Below are 24,239 nucleotides of genomic sequence, written 5' to 3'. Positions count from 1 at the left end.
TATACCATAAGCAAGAGAACAAAGCGAGGGATTTGTATTGTCCCTGTAAGAACCACATCTACAGAAGAAGCCTATGATTGTGACTGCCAATGTTCAGGTAGTCATGGTGAGGCTGTTGTTTTGTCAGACATGTTTGGTATGCTGGCTCATCTGTAGACTTGCATGTGTTTATGATGAATGTAGTTCACAGGTTAGTAAAATATATGTGCATTTTTAAATAGAAAAAACAACAACATTTTATTGTCATTTATGGAAAGGGTAATTTTGAAAAGTATATAAACAGTAATGTGTTAGCTTAATCTTTTACCTTTTTCCATAATTAAGCTGTCCATGCAGACAGTGAGGGCTGAATTGCTAATTTTTATTTTATCACATCAGATATCACTGATCATATCATACCAGGCATTATAAATCAATTCATAAATATAATTAAATTAGTATAGAGAGTTGTAGATCATTTACAGCTCTGATTGCCACCTACATATACAGTTAGTTTTCTTTTCTTTTTCTTCTTTTGTTAAAGTTGCCACTTAATATTTAAATTATGATCAAAGCACATATTTTCAGCATGAATTTAAGGGATTAAATAGAAGCACTGCTCTGATGCTCTGAAGTAATCGAAGTATTGAGTGACAACTGATTTTAATGGCCAGGTGAGAGCTGTTCCCTTGTTATTCCATGACAAATTAAACAGATAAAAGAGAGAAGAGTGGATCCCATGTGTAATGGATTTAAAAATCCCATGAAGGTATAATATGTAATTTTGTATTCCACAAATAGCCTTATCTTGTCAAAAAGAGACTCCTGATGTTAACAGTGGTGGGCTCAGAAAGATGCACTGAATACAGGAATGCTGTAATGCATTCAGCATTGAGTGAATATGGAATATTTAAACACAGAGTGCCAAGTCCTTTTTATGATTACACATTAGCAGCTTTGAGAACAATTGCAAGTTGCATGTGCTACTTTCCAGTTAATCCATTATACATCCATCACCAATGTTACAGAAGCCACCTCTTGTGCTCTCTGAACGCTGCCCGAGCCAGCGAAAGGGTTTGACTGTGGAAGCTCCTGCTATTAACAGAATTAACTCCAGCCAGGAGCACAGCTCAGGGAGAACACACCAATTCCATTATCTCAGCTGGACGGAGGCCATTCTCCCTCTGCCACACTGCAGCCAAAGTGCTCTAAGCATGAGCCATGAGCCAAACCCATTGTAGAGAGACACAACATGCACCGACTCTCAAATGCACTCTATCAAAGCTTTTCTGCTTGAAATATTCATCTAGCTGGAAAACTACATTTGAATCTTTTTTTTTTTTTAAAGGTACAAATATTTAATTCGTTTTCCCTTTTTACCGTGTGAGTAAAGTGAACTACAGTGAACCCAGTAATATTTGGTTTACTTTAGTTTACATCAATACCCTTTTCAAGGACATGTTTCCCATTCTTCTTGCTGTTGAATAAATTGGAAAAACACCCTAAACAGGCAATTGTTTAAGTCAGATTATACGAAACAAGAAATATTCTGGTAAATAAGTCATAGTGGGTAACCTTTTAACACAGTGATGATGTGGTAATAATGTGAGTATGATGATAAGAATAAATTGATACCTGAACGATTAATTTCTTTAATGGTCAATAATATAGTAAAATAGTTTAAAAGTAATAACAGAGAAAGCTAATTAGAGTGGAAAACACTATGTGCGGTGTTAGAATGAGTAGCAATATTGTAATGATAAAATAATAACGTCAGATTAGAATCATGTTTCCACAATATGCATTAGATTATTTCAGGATAATACCTTGAGAAAGATATTTGGCTGCCTGCCTAACACATACTGGTAACAAAAAGCTAATTTACACTTTACCTCTCCACTGCTCTGTGCCCAACCCAGTGAGCAGCTCATACTGCTAATGTGTTTCCTGTTGTTCTGCAAGAGTAAACAGGGAATCTGACTGGAGATGTGCATAGTGCATTAAAGTAGATCCATATACGTGATTTGTACTACATTGAAGATATATTACATTCTTCAAGGAGCAATAACAGAGTTTCCCAATCTCCTTTTTATATTTCAGTTTGTCAAGTTATATTAAATTAACTTTATACAATCAAAGAAACCCTTTTTTTTTTTATCTTGAACCAGAGGGCAGAGCACAGATTGTTTGTACTTCACAGTCACTTACAGTTTTTTACAGTCGCTAACAAGCGCCTACCCATACTTCAGATACTTTTTCTAAACTCTTAACACAGACCCACACCTACAAAACACAATTGGCCAAATGGATAATATCCTTCCCAAAAATACACTTTGTTAAATATATACTAACTCCTCATTTCAAAATTAGAACACATCTTTCTCTGCACACACTAACTGTACAAAAACACTATAAATCTGACTCAAAATGAAATTAGTCTGTCAAAGAATAACACTTGTTTTCACTTCACAAGGTACATGCAGTCAATCAAAGTACACCAGGTTTCAAAATACTGGCTATTATTGACATTACAAAAACTGCATAGACTTTTATGTTTCAGTGTCACAGGTATTTGCATGCGAAACATGCAATCCACCATATTGACACCAGAAATGTCTTGGTTGGTAACTGTATGTCCACATGTACAGTAATGTTCACATTCAAAAGCATTCCAGTAAAAAGCAAACAAGTTTTTGTTTCTTTACTGTTTACCACAGGAGGTACAGTAGAAACACGGTATGATAGGACAGAGAAAGTTTTACAGTATTGCTTACAGTGAACAAAATATCCATGAAACACACAAGAGCATTCTGAACAAAAAAACAACAGCAAAAAGCCAAGATAAAAAGGGGGGGAGGGGGGCTAAAATAAGGCAAAAAAGTTGCATCTAATCTCTGCGATCTTCAGGGTTAGGCCACATGTTTTCATCAACATCACATCTGATGTCAGCCAAGTCGATGCACCTGGGATAAAACCGCCTGGTATGTCGGATCCACCCTTGGCAATCGTCAACTGTGATGTCCCTGGAGCCAGCATCCATGGCTTCAAGGAGGGACATCTGGTCATGTGGCTGATGGTCATAAACCTTCCACCGCCATGCAGAAAAGAACTCCTCTATGGGGTTGAGGAAAGGTGAATAGGGTGGAAGGAAGAGACTCACCAGTCTTGGGTGGACTTCAAACCATGTTGTTATTGCTTGCGAGTGATGGAAAGCCACATTGTCCCAGGTAATTACAAAGGTCCTCATGTTTTCACCCTCCTGACCCTGCTCTGGAACCAGGCGCTGGTGGAGATCATTGAGAAAGGCAAGCAAGCGCTCTGTATTATAGGGTCCAACCTGACATTTGTGAAGGAGTAATCCTGCATTTGCAATTGCTGCACACATGGTAATGTTTGCCCCTCTCTGTCCTGGCACATCAACTGTGGCCCTTTTTCCAATTACATTCCGTCCACGTCGACGCCTTTTGGCCAGATTGAATCCTGCCTCATCGATGTATATGAATTCATGAGGGGCCTGGTTGGCCTCCAATTCCATAACTCTCTGAAACAAAGTTTATGTAAGTCATGTTATTACTGTATACCATACTGTACTGTAACCTAGTATTGTGTAGGTTACCTACTTGCAAAGTGCAAAGCTTATAGAACTGGACATTGGATTGAATATACACTATACCTGGACATATTGTCGTCGTAGCTCCTTGACCCTCTCACTGTTCCTCTCAAAGGGAACAGTGTAGAGCTGCTTCATCCGCACTCTGTGTTTGGACAATGTCCGCGTAATGGTTGTGAGGCTGATTCTATCGATATTGTCAAATATCTCATGGTCCGCCACAATTCTAGTTTGAATTTCACGCAGTTTTATTGCATTATTTGCAGTAACCATTTCTACAATGGCAAGCTCCTGATCATTACTGAGGAGCTTTCCTCTTCCCCCAGAGGGTGGAAGACGTTGCATTCTTTAGAAAGACAAAAAATTCAACATATGCATTACTGTATGACCATATTGACATGTCAAGTGAGAATAGAAACAATCCATGTAAAATGCAATACTTACCTGTTGGTTTGTTGAAAGATGCGTATAATGGAGGCAACCGTTGACCGCCTCAAATTGGGCTGCACTCTTTCACCAGCCTCTCTTAGTGAAAGACCATGGTTGATTACATGGTCAATGATAGTGGCACGAATTTCATCACTGACTACTGTTCTTGCAGCCCTTGGAATGCCACCACCACGCATTCTTACACCTCTACCTTGCCCTCTCCTTGGGCCTGTTCTTCTCCCTGGGCCCCTTGCTCTTACTCTTCCTCGACCAGACATTACAGTGTTTGTCTTTTTTTTGTTTCCAAAAACATCACTCCTCAAGGTCTTGCCTTATGAACCCCACTGAGTCTAAGCCAGAATGGAAGGTGTGGTTGGCCCAATTTACCCAACATAAATCAGCTGTGTGTCAATTATTCAATTGTTTGTTTGTTTACAGCTGAGATATAATTTTGATATTGATATTGTTTTTGTACTGATATCATTGCAGGGGCAGAGGTTTTTATACTGTATCTACGGTTTGGAATATTGTTTTTGCTATTGTGGGATGTTGTGTGTTAACATTCGTAGATACTACAAGAACAGTCCATAGTTTTGTTGGGAGGTATAACTTGTCTGTTAAGAAAATGTAAGCATTGTGGAAATGTGTTCACTGACTGCATATTGGGTGAACACGACATGAAATGTGTGAATGGTATGGCCACAACAGACCAATGCTGTGCTAATTGTGTTTAGAGTTTTGCAAATGTGACAACTGTTTGGACAAACGCTTGTTAGCGACTGTAAAAAACTGTAATACTGAAGACAGTGAAGAGTGCAATTATCCTGATTACTACTTTAGTATTCAAAGTAAAATGTATATCTAAGAGAGGACATCCATAATTGACTGTGTGCAGATATTCTAGTGGCTTCCTCTTTGTTGGAGGTGGTTGGGCTCATATAATTATACAAAGTAATTCTAAGCAAGACTGTGAAAATGCTTTAGTTCAGAAGAAAAAAAAGTGAAATTTTCAAACATGTAGTTTTATAGCTAATTCAGGCTCTGAGTAAAGACAAAATATCTAGCCCTCCGTTTGTGAAGGCAGAGGCTCTTCCATTAAAAATCGAGAATTATTGGAATTAATGGATTTTGCCTTCACGGTGTGTGTGTTCTTAAAGGCCTGAGACACTTTGCCAAAAATATTTCTCAAGACTGTCAAGACTGTGTGAGTCAATTCAGTACACTAAGTTTATGTTGACTTAAATGCCTCATTTTTATGCATTTTGGTCTGTTTCTCTAAGCTGTTAGTTATACAGTTACCAGCCATTATATTAGGTACACCTTGCGAGTAGCTGGTTCAACCTAATGTTGGTCTCAGGACCGTCTTAATTCTTTGTGGCATAGATTCAAAAGAGTGCAGGAAACATTCCTCCAAGATTTTGGACTTTGTTGACACGGCAGCATCACCCCAGTTGCTGCAGATTTATTGGTTGGAGATTCATGATGTAAATCTACACCTCAACCGCATCCAAAAGGTGCTATATTGGGTTAAACTCTGTTGATTGTAGACCAGAGATGGGCAGTAAGCACGTGCAACGTTCGTGGTAACCTAACAGACAACAATGGATAATATATAGAGTGTGGGATAGAGTATGATCCTGCAGTGTTTAGAGTGAAAGCACTGATATTACTTTAACAAGTGAATAAAGTGATAATATTAATATTAAAGTGATAATATTAGCGTCTGCTGTACACTCTGCAAGGGAAGAAAACTTCTTTCTACAGCAAACCCCCCCCAAACTTCTGAGCAAGTAATGTGAAATTCACAGAGAAACCCCTGGATTCACCCACTGACCTGACCACTGTGGCACCGGGCAAACCTCCGCCTGCTCCACTTCTGCTAAACTGATGAAAATAGATTTAAGCACAACAAGACTCGGTGCTGCTGATTTTATTTATTTTCTGCTGTGTTTTACTTGCATCTATTTGAAAGAGTGAGTGTAAACAGAAAAAAATATTTTATTTTTTATGCTGGAATATGCAGAAAATAGGTTTAAATGTTAAACACATTTCTTCAAGTCAAAGACAGTTGCATATAATTTTATTTTTGCTTGATGCAATGTGCATACAGTTAAAAGATTAAAACTAAGAAAACAAGTTTTAGAAAGAGACACATTCATTTGATTGCCTTTTATATGATGAATAATGGAGAAAAATAGAATTGGGCTAAAGGTCTATTACTTTATTACCTATTGAGGTTGTGTATCATGTTTTTTTAAAAGTAACTAAGCAACTAAGTAACTAATTACTTTTGAAAAAGTAATCAGTAAAATAACAGGATTACTTTTTGGAGAAGTAATCAGTAATTAGTTGCTAATTATTTTTTTCAAGTAACCAACAACAATGACCAGTCACCAACAATGCTGTGGAAACTAGAGTACAGTAAACTCATTGCCATCTTAAAGAAAACAGTTTAAGATGATTGGAGCATTCAATTGATGCTCACTTGGTACCAAAGTCCAAAGTGCGCAAATGGTGCTGGATTAGCTCAGTGGCTGAACAGGCAACCACATGCTGCAAGGCCAAATAGAATGACCCGGGGTCTATTCTGACCTATGGCCATTTGCTGCGTCTTTCTCTCTGTTTTCCTATCTCATCTTCAACAAAATTTGCAGGTGAGAAAAAAACCCAGAAGAATAATTTAAAGAAAATATCGCCTATATCCATGCAAGGCAGGATGGCTCCAGGCTTTCATGTTTTATGCCACATTCTGACCCTACCATCTGAATATTGCAATGCACATCATCACCCATCATTCCAGGCAACATTTTTCCAGCCTTCTATTGTTCAATTTGGGGAGCTCGTGTGAATTGTAGTCTTAGTTTTCTGTTCTTACAAGAAAGGACTGGCAACTTGTGTGGTCCTTTCTTACATGCTGTCTTTTTCGGGTCATTCTATCTGAACTCATTCTTCCTCATGCCAAGACTTGGTTTGAACTTCAGCAGGTCATCTTGAGCATGTCTGCATGCCTGAATGCACAGAGTTGATCCCATGTGATTGGGTAATTAGATAGTTGGATTACGAACGACTTAAACTGGTGCACTTAATAAAGAACCAGGTTAGTGTTATTTTATCAGTAAAAATAATGAGGAAAAAAAGCAGTCATTGTCCACAGCCATGAGGTTACATTTTTATATATTTTTTGATAAATCACCTGTTTTATCCCAGGCACGCACACAAATGTGCACTTCAAGCAAAGACAAAAAAATTATGAATTACTGAAGGCTGTATTTGTTCTCAACCTTTAAAGGGGATTTTTCTATTTGTTTTGAAACATTAATGTTTTAAAGCAACATTACTGAACATTGTCTAAACAAGAACATTTCCGTTACATGCCTCTGGCTATTTCTGTTGGGGATTTTTTTTTCCTGCATTTTATGAATATCCTTGAGTGGAAATATCACATTTATTAGTAGACTGAAACCGAATAATAAGAAAGTTTATGGACTAAGTTGTAATGTTTTACCTGTTTTTGTAATTGCTAATGGAACCCATCGCCCACCTACCTGTAAAGACAAGCTATTTATCAGCCAAATAGCTTACTTTGGCACTACGTATAAACAGCCTATTGTGTCCTTGTATCTGTGCAGCAGACTATTAGCATTGTTTAATAAGTAATGTTTATGTTCAATTTTAATGTTTTACTTCATACCAAGTATGGTGTTGTTCTTGGCTGCTGTTAAAACAGAATCAGATAAAATTTGAAAGAGTTTGAAAGAATGATAGCGCCTGCAGGTAAAGCAGACAAAACATCAGAAAAGACCAGGTGAGGAATATGAATCTGAGTTATAATAATGTATTATCTCATACAGCATGGCATTGCATCTAAGGGTTGTTTTACACAAATTTGCCTCCTGGCTACACAGGCTCTGGAAAGAATATTTGTTTAGTTTTCTTCCTGAACATTAGGCATTTATTGGGGGGGGGGGGGGGGGTAGAGATGCAGAAACACTGGAAAAATCTCAGTATTACTGTTGTGCTGTGACTTGTTTACAATATCCTGCAATAAGACAAAAATTTATTACCATTTGTGTTTGACATGTAGCAACTGTTGTTCTTTCCGACAGGAAGAGTCGAGTAACCATTCAGGAGCATTCTGTGAAACCCTCCCCAATCTTTCCACGCACAAAAACAGAACAAATTCAAGCCCTGGTGTCTTTCAATGCAGACATCAAAGAGAGATGCAGACATGAGAGCCAGGCAACAAGAGGAAAGAACAGCTAAGACTGCACACTGTGAACTGCTTTGTTATTTCATACAGCGCACACTCCTGTGACATTTTCTGCAACATACATGGGTAATTCATAGCAAGTGAAAGATCAAAACAATACAATAAATTGCCCGGGAGTTTTATTGAGGTTGTCAATACAGAAACCCCAGGAGAACAGAAGGAAGATACAGAGAGTAAAAAAAGGAGACCAACACTCAAAAATAAGTGACCAGCTCACTCATATTGTTAAATAGAACATGGCATTGGTTTTTAAACTCCCTTTTCTCTGAGTACGCCTCCAGAAAATCCATGGTGAATTACTGAAAATGTAAGACCTCTGCTGTAAGGACAAAGATTCTTACATTTCTTACAAGTCACCGAGTGTACAGATACACTGCTAATACAAACTCTAACCTTGTACAGTATATCTTATAACTTATTTCTTACTAGTGTGCATGTTAACAATAAAGGTCTAAAGAAACTGAACACCAGTCTGCTGAATGCACTTCATTTGCTTTGTGCATTGACTGACTGGTGATGCAGACTTTTTGTTTTTGTTTTTTTGAAACACCAGTGAGTGGAATTAGAGTGGGGAGAATATTCTTTAATTCTCGTAAGCTGTCCAACTGCAGTGAATACACTCAGGGACGGTTCATTTGATTCGCGATTAATTCCTGTGAATGTGGCTGTTCAGCCACATGTTTTGGAGAGCAGCCAGCCAGAGTTGAAGTTATTCCCAAAGGTAGATAGAAAATAATTGTGTTTGCCCCGAACACTCGTTTTATGTTAGCAAACTTGTCAACACACTTTGATCGGGATAGTGTAGGCTATAGTACAACCACAGGACATTGATCTATCTGTACTTTCAGCAAAATTGAGCTGAGTCATTCATGATATTGGTGCTTAAAGTTGGAGCAAGTCTCATATATACTACACAACTTTTAATCAGCTGAGCTGAGTCATTCATGAGATTGATGATTGGAAATGAAATAAGAACTCTCATATATACCACATAGAATATATATATTATAGAATCTATAATTTATATCACATAGAACATAAACTTAAAAAATACGACAACATGACAAAAGTAAATGTATCCTAAGCTTCCAAACTCATATACTCCTCTTGTGACCTCAATCAAAGCAGATTTGTATTTATTTATTTATTGGCACTGTCCAGTGTTCAGGCACATACACTTATGTGTTTGTGCCTGAATACATATTATGTCCCCATCAGACACATAAGTGTATGTGCCTGATGGGGACATAATATGTCAAGGTCAAAATTTAGAACCTTGTAAATATTGTAACTTACAATCCACCAGGTTCACTTTGATGAAACCAGGACAGATGGGTCACTGAATTATTGAAATCTTTCTTTTTAAATTTCATTCTCTATCTCCTTTGTGACTATTTAGTCGCATTCTGCAACATTTTCATAACAAACATTTTTCTTTCCTCACATAAAAATGTGCATTTATCTCTGAGCAATTTCTAGTTCTGTGCCCATCTTGTAATGCCCTTCATATATTTATCCTAATGTCATGTTTCTGCTCTGTATAATTTCACTAAATCAGCCTGCAAAGTCCGTATTTTGAGTCAACAGTTCTATTTCACTAAGGTTTAAAAGGATATTAATATTTTTTTCAGATTAAAAAAAGTGTTTTGTACAATATGCAATGTGGACCATGGGTTAGCGCATGGTCTTTCTTGAGGTAGTGGTTAATTTCACCATTTATGTGTTAAATATTGAGTGAGTCGTCCCTGTCACTTAAACCTGTTAGAACCGTTATTTGAACGCTGCTAAATTGGTCAGAGCTGAATATCTTTTAATTTAAAGCAAAACAAAAACGCCTGCAAATGTAAGATTGTTTATTAAAACAATGAGAAAAAGTATCACATGATTTATTACCTTACCTCTCCAGTCTACCGTGTATGTTTGTATATTTTATTTTGTTTTGTTTTGTTTTTTTGTATTAAATTGTGTCCGTTTGTAAATTAAAATCCCATTTACCTTAAAGTGTGCAATAAAGTTGGTTATAAGGTTTATAAGGGTGTAGATAACTTTCTGTTTAACAGAAACACAGATCTGTGCCAGTAAGAGAAATTTTGAGTCTACAAACTAATCACTGGCATCTGTTATTTATACAGTAAACAGCGTATGATTCAGAGAACTGTATATTTATGATAAAATAGTTAAGCCATAATTACCTCATTTTCATTCCTCTTAAGACGTTTGTTTTAATTATTCTTAGTTTTTTAAAATTCTGGTGAAGAGAACCTAAAGTGTAATGTAAAATTGTGTAAACTCATATTCATCAAGCTCGTTAAGTCTGCTAATTAGTAATTTTGCCTTATACGGCATCTGAGTTAGTCATTTGCGAGAGCTCATGGTACACTTCAGCAAGAACAAGTTTACATCATTTTTTACACATCGTCTCTTCCTTTGTATTCAATATTTAAGAGCTATTCCCTCTGCACTGACACATGACCACATTCCTATTCTCTTAATCTGTGCCTCTGAGATGGGAAGCTGCTGTGCACAGTTTTTAGGGTGTATCTTCAGTGTATACAAGCTTTATAAATGAGCCCTCAGAGATATATGTCTGTGATCTGTGATGTCACATTGATGTACAGCCTGGAGCTGTTCTTCTACTTCAATGGATGGGAAACTGGGTGGATTTTTTAACCATTATTTATCCAGTGAAACCTGGATATGTGAACATGTCTTGGCAGTGGTTGGCTGTCTAGTATAACTGTTGCCTGACTCTATTGATCAGCCATCCTTTGTTTCTTGCTGCTTTATTATTTTGAAGGTGGAATTTGTGAATCAAATGCTTGCAAAAGAACAGATTGACTACTAAATGTCAAAAACCACAGAATTCAATCTCTTTTCAAATGACTTTAATAACGAGGAAAAACAAGTGTAGTCAAATGATTAGTTTAAATGCATACAGAGTTGATGGCCACAAAACTATAGGTGATTAAAATATTTCCAATTTTTGTGCAAACTTCTGACTTCTTATCAGTCTTTTTCTTTGCGAAATCTGTTCAAACCAGTAAGCATACCCTAGATTAGAACACTGTTCTGGTTATGTCACCGTTTCCTTTTCTGTCCTTTTCCAAATCAATTATGCATCAGTGTGGCATCCTAGACTGGGGCTAAAACAAACTCCTTTCTATCTTTTTTTTTTTTTTTTGGCTACACAGGAGGAAACAGAGATGACCGTTAAGTAATGCTGAATAAATTGTCCAAGGGCGAAGGGATTGCACCTTGAAATTCACAAGTGTTCCCTTGGAATTTCCAAATTCAAATTCAGTAGCACTGAAACAGAATTTTTAATAGACTGCTGGAGTCCAATAAAGCTCTGTCGATTTACCTATAAAGCCAGAAATTATCTATCCAGAAAAAAAGGACAAATATGCAAGTTAAATGTCACAGAATGATTTTTGCTCTTATGTAGACCAAAAGGTTAAAGGCTTTTCATCCATGAGGAAAAATGCTCTTCCCATGCATTTATTTATACTCTGGCTGTTATGGCTTTTTCAAGTGTCCCTACAGGGCTGTCTGCACTTCCAGCACCTCTCCACTCTGACGCACTTCCCCTAGTGGGGCTTGACTGCACTGGTGAGCATGTAAAGCTCGTCTCAGAGCACTCTTCCTTCTGCCTGGGGAACGACACCCTCAGAAAACACCTACATGAAAATGCAATTAAAAGCCTCCTTCTCTGAAAAGTACACCCTTTTTTTGAGGGACGGTGGCAGGAAATGTAGTGTGAGAGCAACATGGTGTGGGATGGACAGAGATGGGGGAGAGTATGCCATCTGCATTCTCCATGTAACTCATCATACATTCATCATTTCAGCACTCAGCTTTAAATTAAATGTTTTTGCCTGATGAAATACATCTAAAACCACACACACATTTTATAGCAAAACACCCAATATTATAGTGAGTTGAGAAATATGATATATAACAGGACTTTCAGATTATTGTTTCTATTACTTAGACCCAGAATCTGCATTTTTAGTCATCTAAAAGCTGCACATACACTTTTTTTTGTAAGTCGTACCCTTGAGAGAATCCAGTGAGTGCAGAGTGGCAAAGGAAAGATGATTATGTGAGCCAAATATTTAATTGTGCAAACATTTCTGTTAAGGATTAGTCTCTCTCTTAAGAATTCTTGGAAGAATGCTTCAACCATGTGCATTTCAAACTGTGCTGTATTTATGGATTTCAAGCAAGATCGACATTTCCTCCAGAGTGTTGGACTATAATAAAGCAGAAAAATACTGTGTATTTGTCTTGATTTTCAGTATCTGACAATCTGCTATTTTACCTCAGATTGCAAAAAAGGCAATGATTATTCTTGTTTCCCGTTGTTTCTTATATCTGTTTTGACTCTTTCATAATCTGGCTTCAACATTGTGATAGATGAAGGGAGCCCATGTAAAGGTTAACTGAAAGCAAATGCAATTTATTAAAACTAAAACTCACAGAAGCAAAGACTGCGACGTGGAGAACAGAAGTACTAAAAGATGGCAGGAGTGGATATGCATTCTGTGTGTGCTGTGGAGGTGTTGAAGGGGCAAAAGCAAAAAAGGTGATGCGGAGAGAGCACATGTGCCAGCTTTTAAAGCGTGTAAAGCCCAAGTAAACAAGACCAACTACTCTTCCATGGTAGCCAGGTTTCTGCTGAGGTCGGCCAGGACAGCATCCAATACAAAAGAGGAGGGCATCACATAAGCCCTTTGGCCATAAGAAACCAAGCAGCAATATTCTTTAGTAGTGTTTATGACTCACTAGTGTTGATAGATAGAACACCAGCAGACGCAGTATAGTGTTTAAGAAAATGTCACAGGTGAATTGATCTCTTCAGATAAGTCTTTGTGTAAAGTGGAGCTGGGTCCTTTATGTAAGCCCATTCAGAGATTTTTTTTTAATTGACATTGAATAAGGCACATTGGTTTGAGCCAGTGACGCTGCAGCAAATATTAAAAAGAGTTAAATATCTTAATGTTCCTCTCCATGGCTCTCAAGAGTTTGACTTCAACCTTGAGGCAATGTTGTGCAGATGAAATTTGTAGTTTCGGCGACTGCTGATTTTAGATGGCAAATGACTTCAAGCTCAGGACTCACCTAAGGTGCTGTACCAGCATTTTAACAAGGACTCAGAAGCCAGTTAAGAAAACACAGTGTTGTTGTAGCAACAGCTAGGTCATTTATCAAGTGTTATCTACTCTGTTAAAGGTAAGAGCTGGGGCTCATATATACCCATCAGTGTTATTATTATTTTTTTAAATCTGTGTTTCTATCATGTTTTGCTTGTTCTATATCAATTTTGTTTTCTTTGCTATATACTATTTGTGTCCTGCTTGATATCTAATTATAAAGAAGCAACATTAATTTAGTTTTTTGATTGTCGTCAGAGAAGCCAGGAAGAACATTATAACTATTACTGTAATCCATTATATATGTTTCTATAAGGAAACCATCAGCTTTCTGGGACCCTGATTTTAAGTCTTGCAATCATCATCACTATATAATTGTTCCATTGCAGATATGGGTAACCTTGTTACATTGTGTCCCATTTTTAGCTTCAACATTTTTCAGCATGGTGTTGCAACATAAATAGTGACATGGTGAGATTTAATTGTTGCATTTGAACGTCTGAAAGTTGGTTGCTTTTGCCTTTTCAGCTGCCTGATTGTGAGTGCGCATTACACACAGCACGCACAATTTAATATAGTCTTATTTGTAGTCTGTGTTTTGAGTGAAGGCTCGGCGCACTTTAAATCTCATTATGCTTCCAAAGCAATGTCAAAGAAAATGACTGAGTTGTTAATACACAATGAGCAATGAAATTGACTGAAAATAAAAGGTTTCTTCACAACACTGTATACCATTTGCTGCATCTGCCATAGCTGCCTTTAACAGGACACCCAGGGTACAATATTGTAAAAGGCATTTGCATAAATATTATTTTTCTGTAGTGCTATTCTCCAGCACAAATTAGATTTCTGTGTTTTTTGGTTGCATATTTGCTCTCTTGTTGCAAGTATTCCACTGCACAGTATGCTTTAACCCAAGGTTCAAATACCCTGCACTGAAAATTACCATGGGCTTCTTCTCTACTATAATTGCTTGAGATGCTAATTGGGCTGTGGAAATGGCCTCCTGAGTTCATTTAGGAATCCCACAACCTGAATTCAAAAATAAGAAGCAAAAAGGTTTTCCAATTGCCACAAGACATCTGGATGGCCTTGCCCTGAAAGCATATTCATAATTAATACACGAAGTCTGGTGGAAGGTGGCTTTTTTTTTTTTTTTTTGATTGAAAGGTCTTTCAGTCTTACCCAAGCTAAATATGAAAAGAAGATGCAAGAATGTGACATTTGAATTAGAGCATGCAGCATTCCTCATTAAAATTGAAAAATATAGAGACCAAATGTAATTTCTCTGTGCACAGCCTTGTCAGTAGTTATACATACGTGGTCATGAAACCTCATTACAAAAAATCTAAATGCCTGAAATATTTGCTCAAGTATTGTGCATCTCAAGTTGCAGCTAAATCTAAACATAAAAACTGTTTAAACTGGAAGTAACCAGGCTGTTGTAGCATTTTTTTAATCTTCATCTTTTATCATACCTAAATAATAAGGGATTGCAAATAAGATCGTGCTCTCGATTTCATTATATTATGTGGAAAAAAAAATATATGAGCAAAATGAAGGAATAGATCAATGTGAAGACACTGCCTTTGTATGACAGTCATGCAGCCTCAGACATAAAGGTCATATAGCGTTTTGCTGACATTGTTACGCTTTGAAAAGTGTAGCAATCTGAAAGCAATGGCTGCCTTGGATGACTATGTTACAGAAAGGGAAAGCTGCTAATGGAGACAAGCTCATTCCATTACAACACCATCTGTTCCACTGAAACATTCTGCTGGCAGCTACACAGATGTTGGAGCTGTACCTTGAAACCAGACAGAAAGGTCCGAGTGCCCTGTGAAAACCTGACAGTTATTTTATGGCGAAGATTTTAATTAGCTCAACCTAAGAGTGAAACTCCTTAATTTCCGCTGCTTGATGCGTTTTGTGACACCACACCATGAGCTCACCTTTTCAGAAGCTCTGATGTTAATTTGATTGAATAAGGTGAAGTATCTAAGGCAGCAAACAATTACAGAATATTAATGTTTCTGTGATCATAACAATGTGTTTAACCAAAGTAAATGAATGATTTTATCTAAACTAAAGGAAGACTTGACTGAGCAAATCCAACATTTAAAAAAAAGTAAAGTAATATAAAAAATAATATAAGTAATAAGGTACATTCCACACAGTACATTTTTGTCATTGCTGCTCTATAAAATAAATGAAAGCAATAAACTGCGGCTGTTGATTTGGTCAGAGGGATTCACTGTGGAGCTATCCTTCCACATGAAACATTTATTTCTCCTAATTCTCCTTGCAGAACCTTTGAGTGGTAATAACATGTTTCTTTCCGCTTGGTCGTGCCAGACGAGCGACATCAAGACTGTAGGCCATAATTATCCTGTTTGTTCAGAGGCCCAGTGCTTTTTATTATTTAAATCTCCTAGGGCTGTGAAAGTGCTGGGAGGCAATTCTTTCTCCCATTTTTCGCCATGCTGTGTTAGTCAGTGTTAATGCTGCTCTGTAATTTTTTGATGTTCTGTTTGCACAGTGTTCATCAAGAATGTGAAAGATGCCTTAAACAAGAAAAAGAAGTGGCATGACAGTGTAAACAAATAACTTGAACAAATTGCTTTATGCAGGCATAAGTACTGATGATAAAGGACATCAAATACCCCTATTATTATGAGGAATTAACATTGGCGCTGAATGTACAATAAACTGATTCCTTTCAGCAGTGCAAACATTTCTGCCTTACAAAGACGGCACCATTTTTCTCCCGTCCCCCAGACAGTTGTCACTCTATGCGATTGTTGCAGTACAACATTTATGAATTCTTATGACAAATACATCGGTCTTCACATGTGTGAGTATTAAAGTTTTATATGATGGCAACATGTCATCATGGCTGACTTTCCCTTTATAATTAACTAGATAACAGAAACTCCCATTTTTAGTTTATCAGTGTCAAAATGCTTCTAACTCTATCAGCTACTACTACTGCTACTACTATCAAAACTGGCTTTTACCCGTACTATAAGGGCTCAGGGCATTATACACCGTTTCCCCAAGAATTCTTAATGTTATGGTAAAACTTTTATCAGATTTTAGGCAAAAAATATGAAATGATAAAAAACAAAATTGTTTAATAAATAAAAGATCAAAATTGGTAAAGGTTAGAAATTTGTTAACTTTGTTACCAAGTTAAAAATACCCCAAGTGCTATAAAACAGCTTTCTGATGAGACTGTGTGTTCGAGTTTAAAGTCTCTGGCTTTTTTTTTTTTATATCTACCCTTTTTTCAGTGTTGCCCTGTATAGCATAACAATGGATATTAAATCAAAAAAATCAAGTTGTAATTGAAGTGAGGGCATTCAGATTTAAATCAAGTGGCTTTAATATATAAGCTGTTGTCACATCATGACATTTAAGTATGATATCTATTTTATGTCATGCAACAGAAAAAATTCAATAAATTCAGTTTAAGGTTTTGCAGAGAATGCACATCACAGGTAATAACATTTACATAATAGGATTTAGTAACAGCAATACTTGTTCATCTATCTTTGTTACTGTTTATCTTTAACAATGAAAAAAGGGGGGAATTGACTTTAGTCATCACAGGCATTTTTATATACAGTGCTTAAATAACTTAGTGGTTGTGTACACAGTGCTGCGGAAGAGGAGGAGATCTGGCTGTACTCATTAATATCCTGGTTATAGGGGCAAATCAGCACAATTCCTTATATTAGCATGGCTATATACAAATATGATATAAGGAGTTTAAAAGGTTGGCACCAAGGATCATTGTCTCCAATTAAGTATCTAGCTAAATGTAATACTTTGTAACAATTCTCCTTCTTGTTCCTAAATCATGGCATTGAGTAACTGCAAGACTTCAACATCTTATCCTACTATATTTTGAGTCTTAATTAGCAAATGAATTCTTGACTTATGACGAAAAGCATTTCTCATTCAACCACCAGATTCTAATGAATAATCTAATTAGAAAATTGTCACCATAATCTAATTTACAAGTTTTTCCTTGTGTACGAGGGAATGCTTGTATCAGAATCAATGAAATTTTCTGAATGTCTTCGTATGCACACGAGTGGAACGGGCATGAGGTAACATGACTTTGACCTTTAAGTCACAAATCCAATCATTTCAACATTTAATCCAAAGGGACATGTGCCAGACTTGGAAAGAATTCCCTGGATGTGAGGTCACTGTCACCATGACCTTTGACTACTGACCGCTAAAATCTAATTGGTTCCTTGTGTCTACATTAACATTTGCGCTAAATTTGAAGTGATTTCCTCCAGGCACTCAATCACGAGAACAGGTAAGCAGGCAGACAGACTCGTTTGCTTGTATTTATTTAACTCAATCAAAGTTATCTTCGGCTCATGGATTTCAAAATGATGGATCATAAAAGAAAAGAAAAAAGAAACGGCTACTATAAAATGTTCAGCAGTGACACTGCTACCTTATGTATATTGCTATCATTTGTATTACCGACAATAACTACATAACTTGAGTAGAATGTCATGTGAGTTTTCATCCATTGGCAGTCTTATGTCCGCAGACCACATCTGTTGAGACACAAACTTTCAAGACAGTTGTTGTTCCTCTTCACATGACCTTGTTGTTGTCAATTATTAGTGACACTTAAGTGAAAATATATGTTGTCAGTGATTCTTGCAGAACGCATCGATCCTATCATCTTTCTAAGCAGTTAGTAGGAGAGTTTTTAAATATAACTCATTCCTAAATAATGCACTTATCTTTTATCCGCTAGTCTTGTACATTTTTGGAATAATACATGAAAAAACAAAACAACTCATATTATATGCAGTAGCTGCTGCTTTGATCTCCACCCCTTTAATCATTCCATGTCATGCTACCTAAGTATTTCACTTTTTATGTCTCTATAAATTGCCATGCGTTTCTGATTAAGATTTTGCAGTGAGTAAAATATGATATGAGCTTGTAAAACGCTTAAGGTCTTTTAAGATAAAACAAGTGCTTTTCACCCTTTTAGTATCACTTAATTGGAGTCATTGATTTTAAATGTTTACAATTTTTTGAACTTCTATGGGGGCTCTACTCTTAGAATGGAAATCAGGGGATGCCCATAAGCATTCAGTAAAATTATCTCCTCATCAACTATTTCTGTGCTTATGTGCTTGTGCTGTCCTGCATTTATATTAACAACATATCTTGATTATAATGTTGTTTGCAGTTATTTTGGTAATAATCAGTCAGTACCCTTACAGAGATCTATTTTTTTTCCTGTACTTGAAGAACAGAAAGCCATAATTCAATCCTACGTAAGATAAGATAAGAACATGTCACGTTTCTAATTTTAGCATTTAATTATCTCCTTGGCAAATCAGCAAATGTCCTTCTTCTTCCGCTGTGAATAAACACTTCTGTACTGACACTTCCAAGAAATGCTATCAGACACTTTTGATTTTTGAAATCTTCCCATTGTTTTAACACAACATTTAATATACACTGTTAAAATATTTCTTTTCACCATGCCAAATCCCCCACAGACTTTCTATGAGCATTTGTTTAGAGCTGATTGTGGGCAGTCGTGCTTAGCACACAAGCTCATGCCAGACAATTGTATGCAAGACAGCCGAAAGAGAAAGAACCCAGAGCATTAGAGAGCAGGGATATTTGAGCAAACCTAGAGTCTTGGTGCAGCTTATGGTGCTTGGAATGAGAACCCAGCACAGTGGTACTGTATTCTCTGTTAACTCAAGTGTGTACCAGAAAGGGAAAATGACATAAAAGGTGAACTGGTTAAGCTGTTCCCATCATTTCTAGTCATGTGTGTCTTCCTATCCCACTGAGTGCTGTTTTATTCCTCTCCAGACAACACTTTGCAAGTTTTCAACAAACTGATTTCAACACTTGTTCTGCCGTGAAAGAAATTCATGCTTTGTTGCCCCTCATTAAGGGTTATTCTTCTGTCTCTTGTCTGTATCAGAGTCAAACCAGCATCAGCATTTTAGTGCACATCAGTAAATTAGAAATGCCGAGGTACAGTCGCACAACAATAATAAAACCTGCTCATAGATACGTGTTTACTGGTTCGCGTATGTGGGATAAAATGCACGCTATTTCGAGGTTGTCTGCAACACATTTTATCAACACCTTTGTTGAACAAACTGTTTTTTGTTTGTTTTTCTGTATTTAATTTTTGGTAAACTATTTGGTTTATTTCATTTAAATATGTAGGTGTTATGAAAAAAAAATGCTATTTTTACATAAAAGCAAAACTGTTCACAAAATGGCCATCTAGTGGCTTTATACTACACGTACTGACCTTAAACTATGATTCAACATTAGGGTCTAGCTAAATATTGTGAAGTGGCTGATTATTTTTGTCTTGCATTGCTATATATTAGCACAGGATGTTTCAACTGAACTAAGATACTGATGTTAAAGGAGATATATATATATATATATATATATATATATATATATATATATATATATATTAGTCGTAAGTAAATAAATAAAATTGTTTCTGGAATGCAAAGAAGCAGCAGTTTTAAAATCATTCCAAACATGTGGCTTGGCTCATTATGGGACATGTTGTATCCCAAGAGCCGAAATGTAGTTTTTGTACTGGCCAGGAAGAGGTAGCATTGCTAGTAATCACATACCCCCCCCCCAAAAAAAAAAAAAAAAATTCTGACTTTCTCCATTGTCCATACATCAATTGATCAGAGGGCAGATTTCATAAATCCTTGAATAAGGCCAAATTGAACAGTACTGTGCTTCAGGCTCCTCTATATGTATGCAAGATTAATGGCATTATATCAGACACATTTATGCATTGTGTTTCAGAAATATCTACTAAAGCCAGCATGTTAACCAGCATGTCCTACCCTTGCTCCTCACAACTCACACTTATACTACTCATGTCAGTTTAATTTCCAAGGTAAGAAGAATTCTAGAATCTGTGTTTGTGATTCTTTTCAATCATGTTGAAAGAAATTCTGAGAAAAAAAAACAGTAGACAGTGGTTGAATACCTTGGCAAGTAAACATTAAGGAGTAGGATTAACAGGAGAACTGAGATCTGCACTCCCACTGAAATCAGCTGAAAATGGTGATGCAGTCTACATCATGGACATGGACATTTATTGGGTCATTCCTACTATTCGGTGCCATTTCAGTGTGATCACTCTTCATCAAAAAATACAAAATTTTGAATTATTTTAACATTTCATCTAAAAGAGGGATTTTCAACCTATAAGAAAAATGTATTGGTCCAGCTAAGGATATTATATTATAATATTTTTTAAAATCAAAGTCTTTACCATGACGTGCCAAATGTCCACCCTGTTACAGGACATTCAATTTTCTATTAATAACTGTTTTGAATGCACAGTTATAGTAATATTTACATTTTCTAAAAGCTACAATGTCCCTTTTTAAAATCTGCAAGGAAATTTCAAGGAAGTATTTTAAACAAGCATTATATTGAAAGAAGACAGGTTCAGTTTTAAGACACAGTGTAATTTCAAAAGATTGTTTTTAGATTCAAAGGGAATATTAAAAAAAATTGGCTCCATTTTTAAGTAACTTAATTTTGCTGATTCATTCCCTCCCAATAACCAAAGAGACATGCATTATGTTTGTTGATTTGATTTAATTAACAAAAGAAACACACAGGTAACAGGGTGGACAGAGGAGAAACAGGGTGGACAGGAGGTAACAGGGTGGACATAACATCAGTGACAAAAAATACCACCTTAAAGAAACTTCAAAAATCTACATGTAGCAGACATTCATCGTTTCTCAGATTTTCTCTCAGTTGTCTGTAGGCCCTATACTGCCATCGGATATTAAAGACGTGCCGCCTAAATCTGAGTAGTCCGTCATGAAATTCCCCTGCAAGTGCATCCTCTGTTGTCATGACAGTTGTCTTCACTGTAATTGTTGACTTTTTACCAGATACCTCTCCATCATTTAATTTTTCATTCTCTTCTAGAGACCACTTGGTAAAGGCTATCTCTGTGTTGTTAGGAGGTCTCAAGAGTGTGTGTGTTGTACTGACACAGTCTTTGCACTCACCGTATGCACAGACTTTGGATTTAGCATCACACATTGTTGCATCTACCATCTCTTCAATGTGTTTTGTTGCTGACAGACCTTGGACATACAGGGCATTGGCCATGAACTGTAAGTTCTCATGTGTCCTGCACTGACAGGTTTCACGATCAGCTTCTGTGGGCACCACAACCCAAAATGGTCTTAAGGTGCAGAAACAAGAATATGAGACCTGATGCTCAGTTTCTGAAAGAAACTTATGGTGCAGATTCTTCAGTGAATCAGTTAGCAAACGTTTCTGTTTTTTTATTTTCTTTTGAGTTACAGTTTGCTTTCGTCCTGTTGTCATCCGACTGACGTCATCTCTTAAGAAGAAGGCCTTTATTTTCTGCTTGCAATCAACTGGTAATCTATTGCTTTCCTTTCTTTCAAAGGTTATGAGCCCTCCATCTTGTCTTTGACCACGCTTTTTTGAAAAGCCTAGAGCTGTCTGTGCAGCCCTCTGTAGCCTGTATTTCTTTATAATTTTTCCTATTGTCGTTTTTGCAATAATTTGCCTCTCTCGTTCCTTTTTGGTGTTTTTGTATTTATTCCTGATTTCCTCAATGATTGATTCCTGCAGTAATAGTCTTTTCCTAATTGTGTTGCTAACTGTTTCATGACGCAGCAGTGCATCCACTTTAGAACGTGGGGATTTTTTTTCCCCACCCAAACGCTGGCACCTCTTCTTGTATTTTTCTTTTTTTCTCTTTTCCTTTTCCAACAAGGCCTTTAGCTCTTTAATTTCATTCTTGAGTCTCCTTCTTCCCTGTCTAATATTCCTTCGTCCAACAATGTATTGCCTACAACACAGGAAATATTGTCACAATTATTATATATATATGTTTAGATAAATGTTTAGATACAGTATAAGATAGACGTTGGATATTATATGTTTATAATGTATTAGGCAGGTAGACTCACACACACACACACACACACACACACACACACACACACTCACTCTCTCTCTCTCTCTCTCTCTCTTTTTAGGGCAAAATCACGTTTTATCATTCAAATACAAAATCTACCTAATCAGCAAAGCATTGAACTGTCAACTCTTCTTCTAACCTTGAGGGTCCTGGTTGCGGGGCATTTTCTGGCTCTAGGGAATATTCTGGACTTAGGGGAGGAGTATTCATAGCCTCAAATTCTGTCCTGCCTTTGGCACTAGCCCTCTGCTTTCTTTTCCTTTCTCGCCACTGCTTTCTCTGTGCTCTCTTCTGTCGTTCACTGAGATCTGCCACTTTCTTTTTTTCCCCCTTCCTCTCTGTCCTTTCTCCACTTCTCTTTCTCTTTATTGAGATATATCTGTCTTCTCTCAGGGTCAGCATCACGACGTGCTCGGTAGCGCCGCTGCTTCTCCGCAGCAGACATTGGTGCCATTCCCTGAAAAATGTATACTATTCAAAATCTTCTAAAAGTATATATATACAGGTTAATAATAATTACCAATACACACTTGTATAAATAACCCTAAACACTAAACTTCTATCATCTTACGTCCCCTCTGTTACCATGTGTCCCCCCTGTTACAGTGCATAGCAATAACAGGGGTGACGGTATCAGGGGGGAGATTTTATGCTAAACTTAGCCATTACTACTAGTATGATGAACAACAAGCTAGTACATGGTGACCACTAAGAACCATTTTTAACATGTTTATTAGCCATATTATAAAAATTACCAAAAAAAAATTGTTTCCACTATTAATAAGCGTAACAGGTTGGACGTGTTATGCTTTGCCACATTACAAAATCTTGCTAAAACATTGAAAAAAGGGTTGATTAAAGAGTGGTACTTACTCGTCTTCTTCTTGAAAGATTTCCCTCCAAAATATGTTACATCCGGGAGTGTCATGTGACTAAAAGAATAATCAGGTGATGTGTTCTATGGAATTCTTATCAGAGTAACAGGGGTGACAGTTGATTCAGGGACACAACATTTTTTAAAGATTTTAAGTATTAAACATGCATTAATAATAAAAAAGAACATTTGATGAGGAACATTAGAAATAAGACAATCCAGAAATGATGAAAAATCTAGATTTCTTTTTTTTTTTTTAAGTTATATTTGTACCTGAAGTCGAGCAAGCATGACTGGGGACATAGTACTTTAGTGACTTGTGCTAAAATAAAAGTAATTTACTTTTAATGTATTTATCCTGTGTATATATCAATGTGTTCTATGGTAGAGGGGGGTTAAACATACAAGAAAATGGTTTAGAAATAAGCATTAGACAAGTTTTACACTAAATATACCATATTATGTCATTAGGACTCAAATGGCACCGAATAGTAAGAATGCCTCTATTACAAAAAAGGATAAGGGCACAATGGTAAAGGGGAGAACTGCATCCAGGAAAGAAACAGCTCGATTAACTGTTGCTAACACAACTTTGGTTCTTTGCAAACATCGGCACACACCACTATGCTAATGCTAAGCTAGCCAAGAACCCAGACTGAAAGCTGAACAAATGTCAACCCCAGCAGCCAGACATTTTCTAAAGCAGAATCACTTTTTGTGCTGGTTTTCATCTTTGCTTTGTGGTCAGCTTTGTATTCTACTAAGAGAAACATCTTAGTGTGTCCTCATTATGGATTTATGGTGGTGTGGGGGGTTGCAGCCTCAGGTTTATATTGTTAAATGGTGATTATGAGGCAGTTTATTTCAGCTATTTTACAGAATAACATGAA

General features: G+C 36.7%; 2 protein-coding genes across 2 annotated transcripts; both read right to left on the bottom strand.

Moving 5' to 3' along the window:
• Positions 1-2,665: 2,665 nt before the first annotated feature.
• On the bottom strand, positions 2,666-4,265 carry LOC146699848 (uncharacterized). Its single transcript, XM_085471362.1, has 2 exons — positions 3,653-4,265; positions 2,666-3,520 (listed from the first exon to the last, which is right to left on the bottom strand). Exons 1-2 carry the CDS (start codon positions 3,932-3,934, stop codon positions 2,867-2,869), a joined length of 936 nt encoding a protein of 311 aa, XP_085327488.1. The 5' UTR covers positions 3,935-4,265; the 3' UTR covers positions 2,666-2,866.
• Positions 4,266-20,929: 16,664 nt separating this feature from the next.
• Positions 20,930-23,363, bottom strand: LOC146699847 (uncharacterized). The gene is made up of 3 exons (XM_085469767.1): positions 23,349-23,363; positions 22,615-22,932; positions 20,930-22,346 (listed from the first exon to the last, which is right to left on the bottom strand). Exons 2-3 carry the CDS (start codon positions 22,875-22,877, stop codon positions 21,218-21,220), a joined length of 1,392 nt encoding a protein of 463 aa, XP_085325893.1. The 5' UTR covers positions 22,878-22,932; positions 23,349-23,363; the 3' UTR covers positions 20,930-21,217.
• Positions 23,364-24,239: the final 876 nt, after the last annotated feature.

The sequence above is a fragment of the Copadichromis virginalis genome, linkage group LG10 (genome assembly GCF_057382275.1).
Source record: "Copadichromis virginalis isolate Kocher_CV1m ecotype Utaka linkage group LG10, C_Virginalis_male_GT1.1, whole genome shotgun sequence".
Lineage (NCBI taxonomy): Eukaryota > Metazoa > Chordata > Actinopteri > Cichliformes > Cichlidae > Copadichromis > Copadichromis virginalis.
Note: the sequence above shows the minus strand (reverse complement) of the source record. Positions and strands in the feature narration are given on the sequence as shown.

What these genes read in the sequence shown, in the direction of transcription:
- LOC146699848 (XM_085471362.1), bottom strand. Translation starts at nt 3,934, where the DNA reads ATGCAACGTCTTCCACCCTCTGGGGGAAGAGGAAAGCTCCTCAGTAAT. An exon ending in TACGACGACAATATGTCCAG is followed by an intron (nt 3,521 to 3,652) that starts GTATAGTGTATA and finishes ACTTTGTTTCAG; the next exon opens with AGAGTTATGGAATTGGAGGC.
- LOC146699847 (XM_085469767.1), bottom strand. Translation starts at nt 22,877, where the DNA reads ATGCTGACCCTGAGAGAAGACAGATATATCTCAATAAAGAGAAAGAGA. An exon ending in CCGCAACCAGGACCCTCAAG is followed by an intron (nt 22,347 to 22,614) that starts GTTAGAAGAAGA and finishes CCTGTGTTGTAG; the next exon opens with GCAATACATTGTTGGACGAA.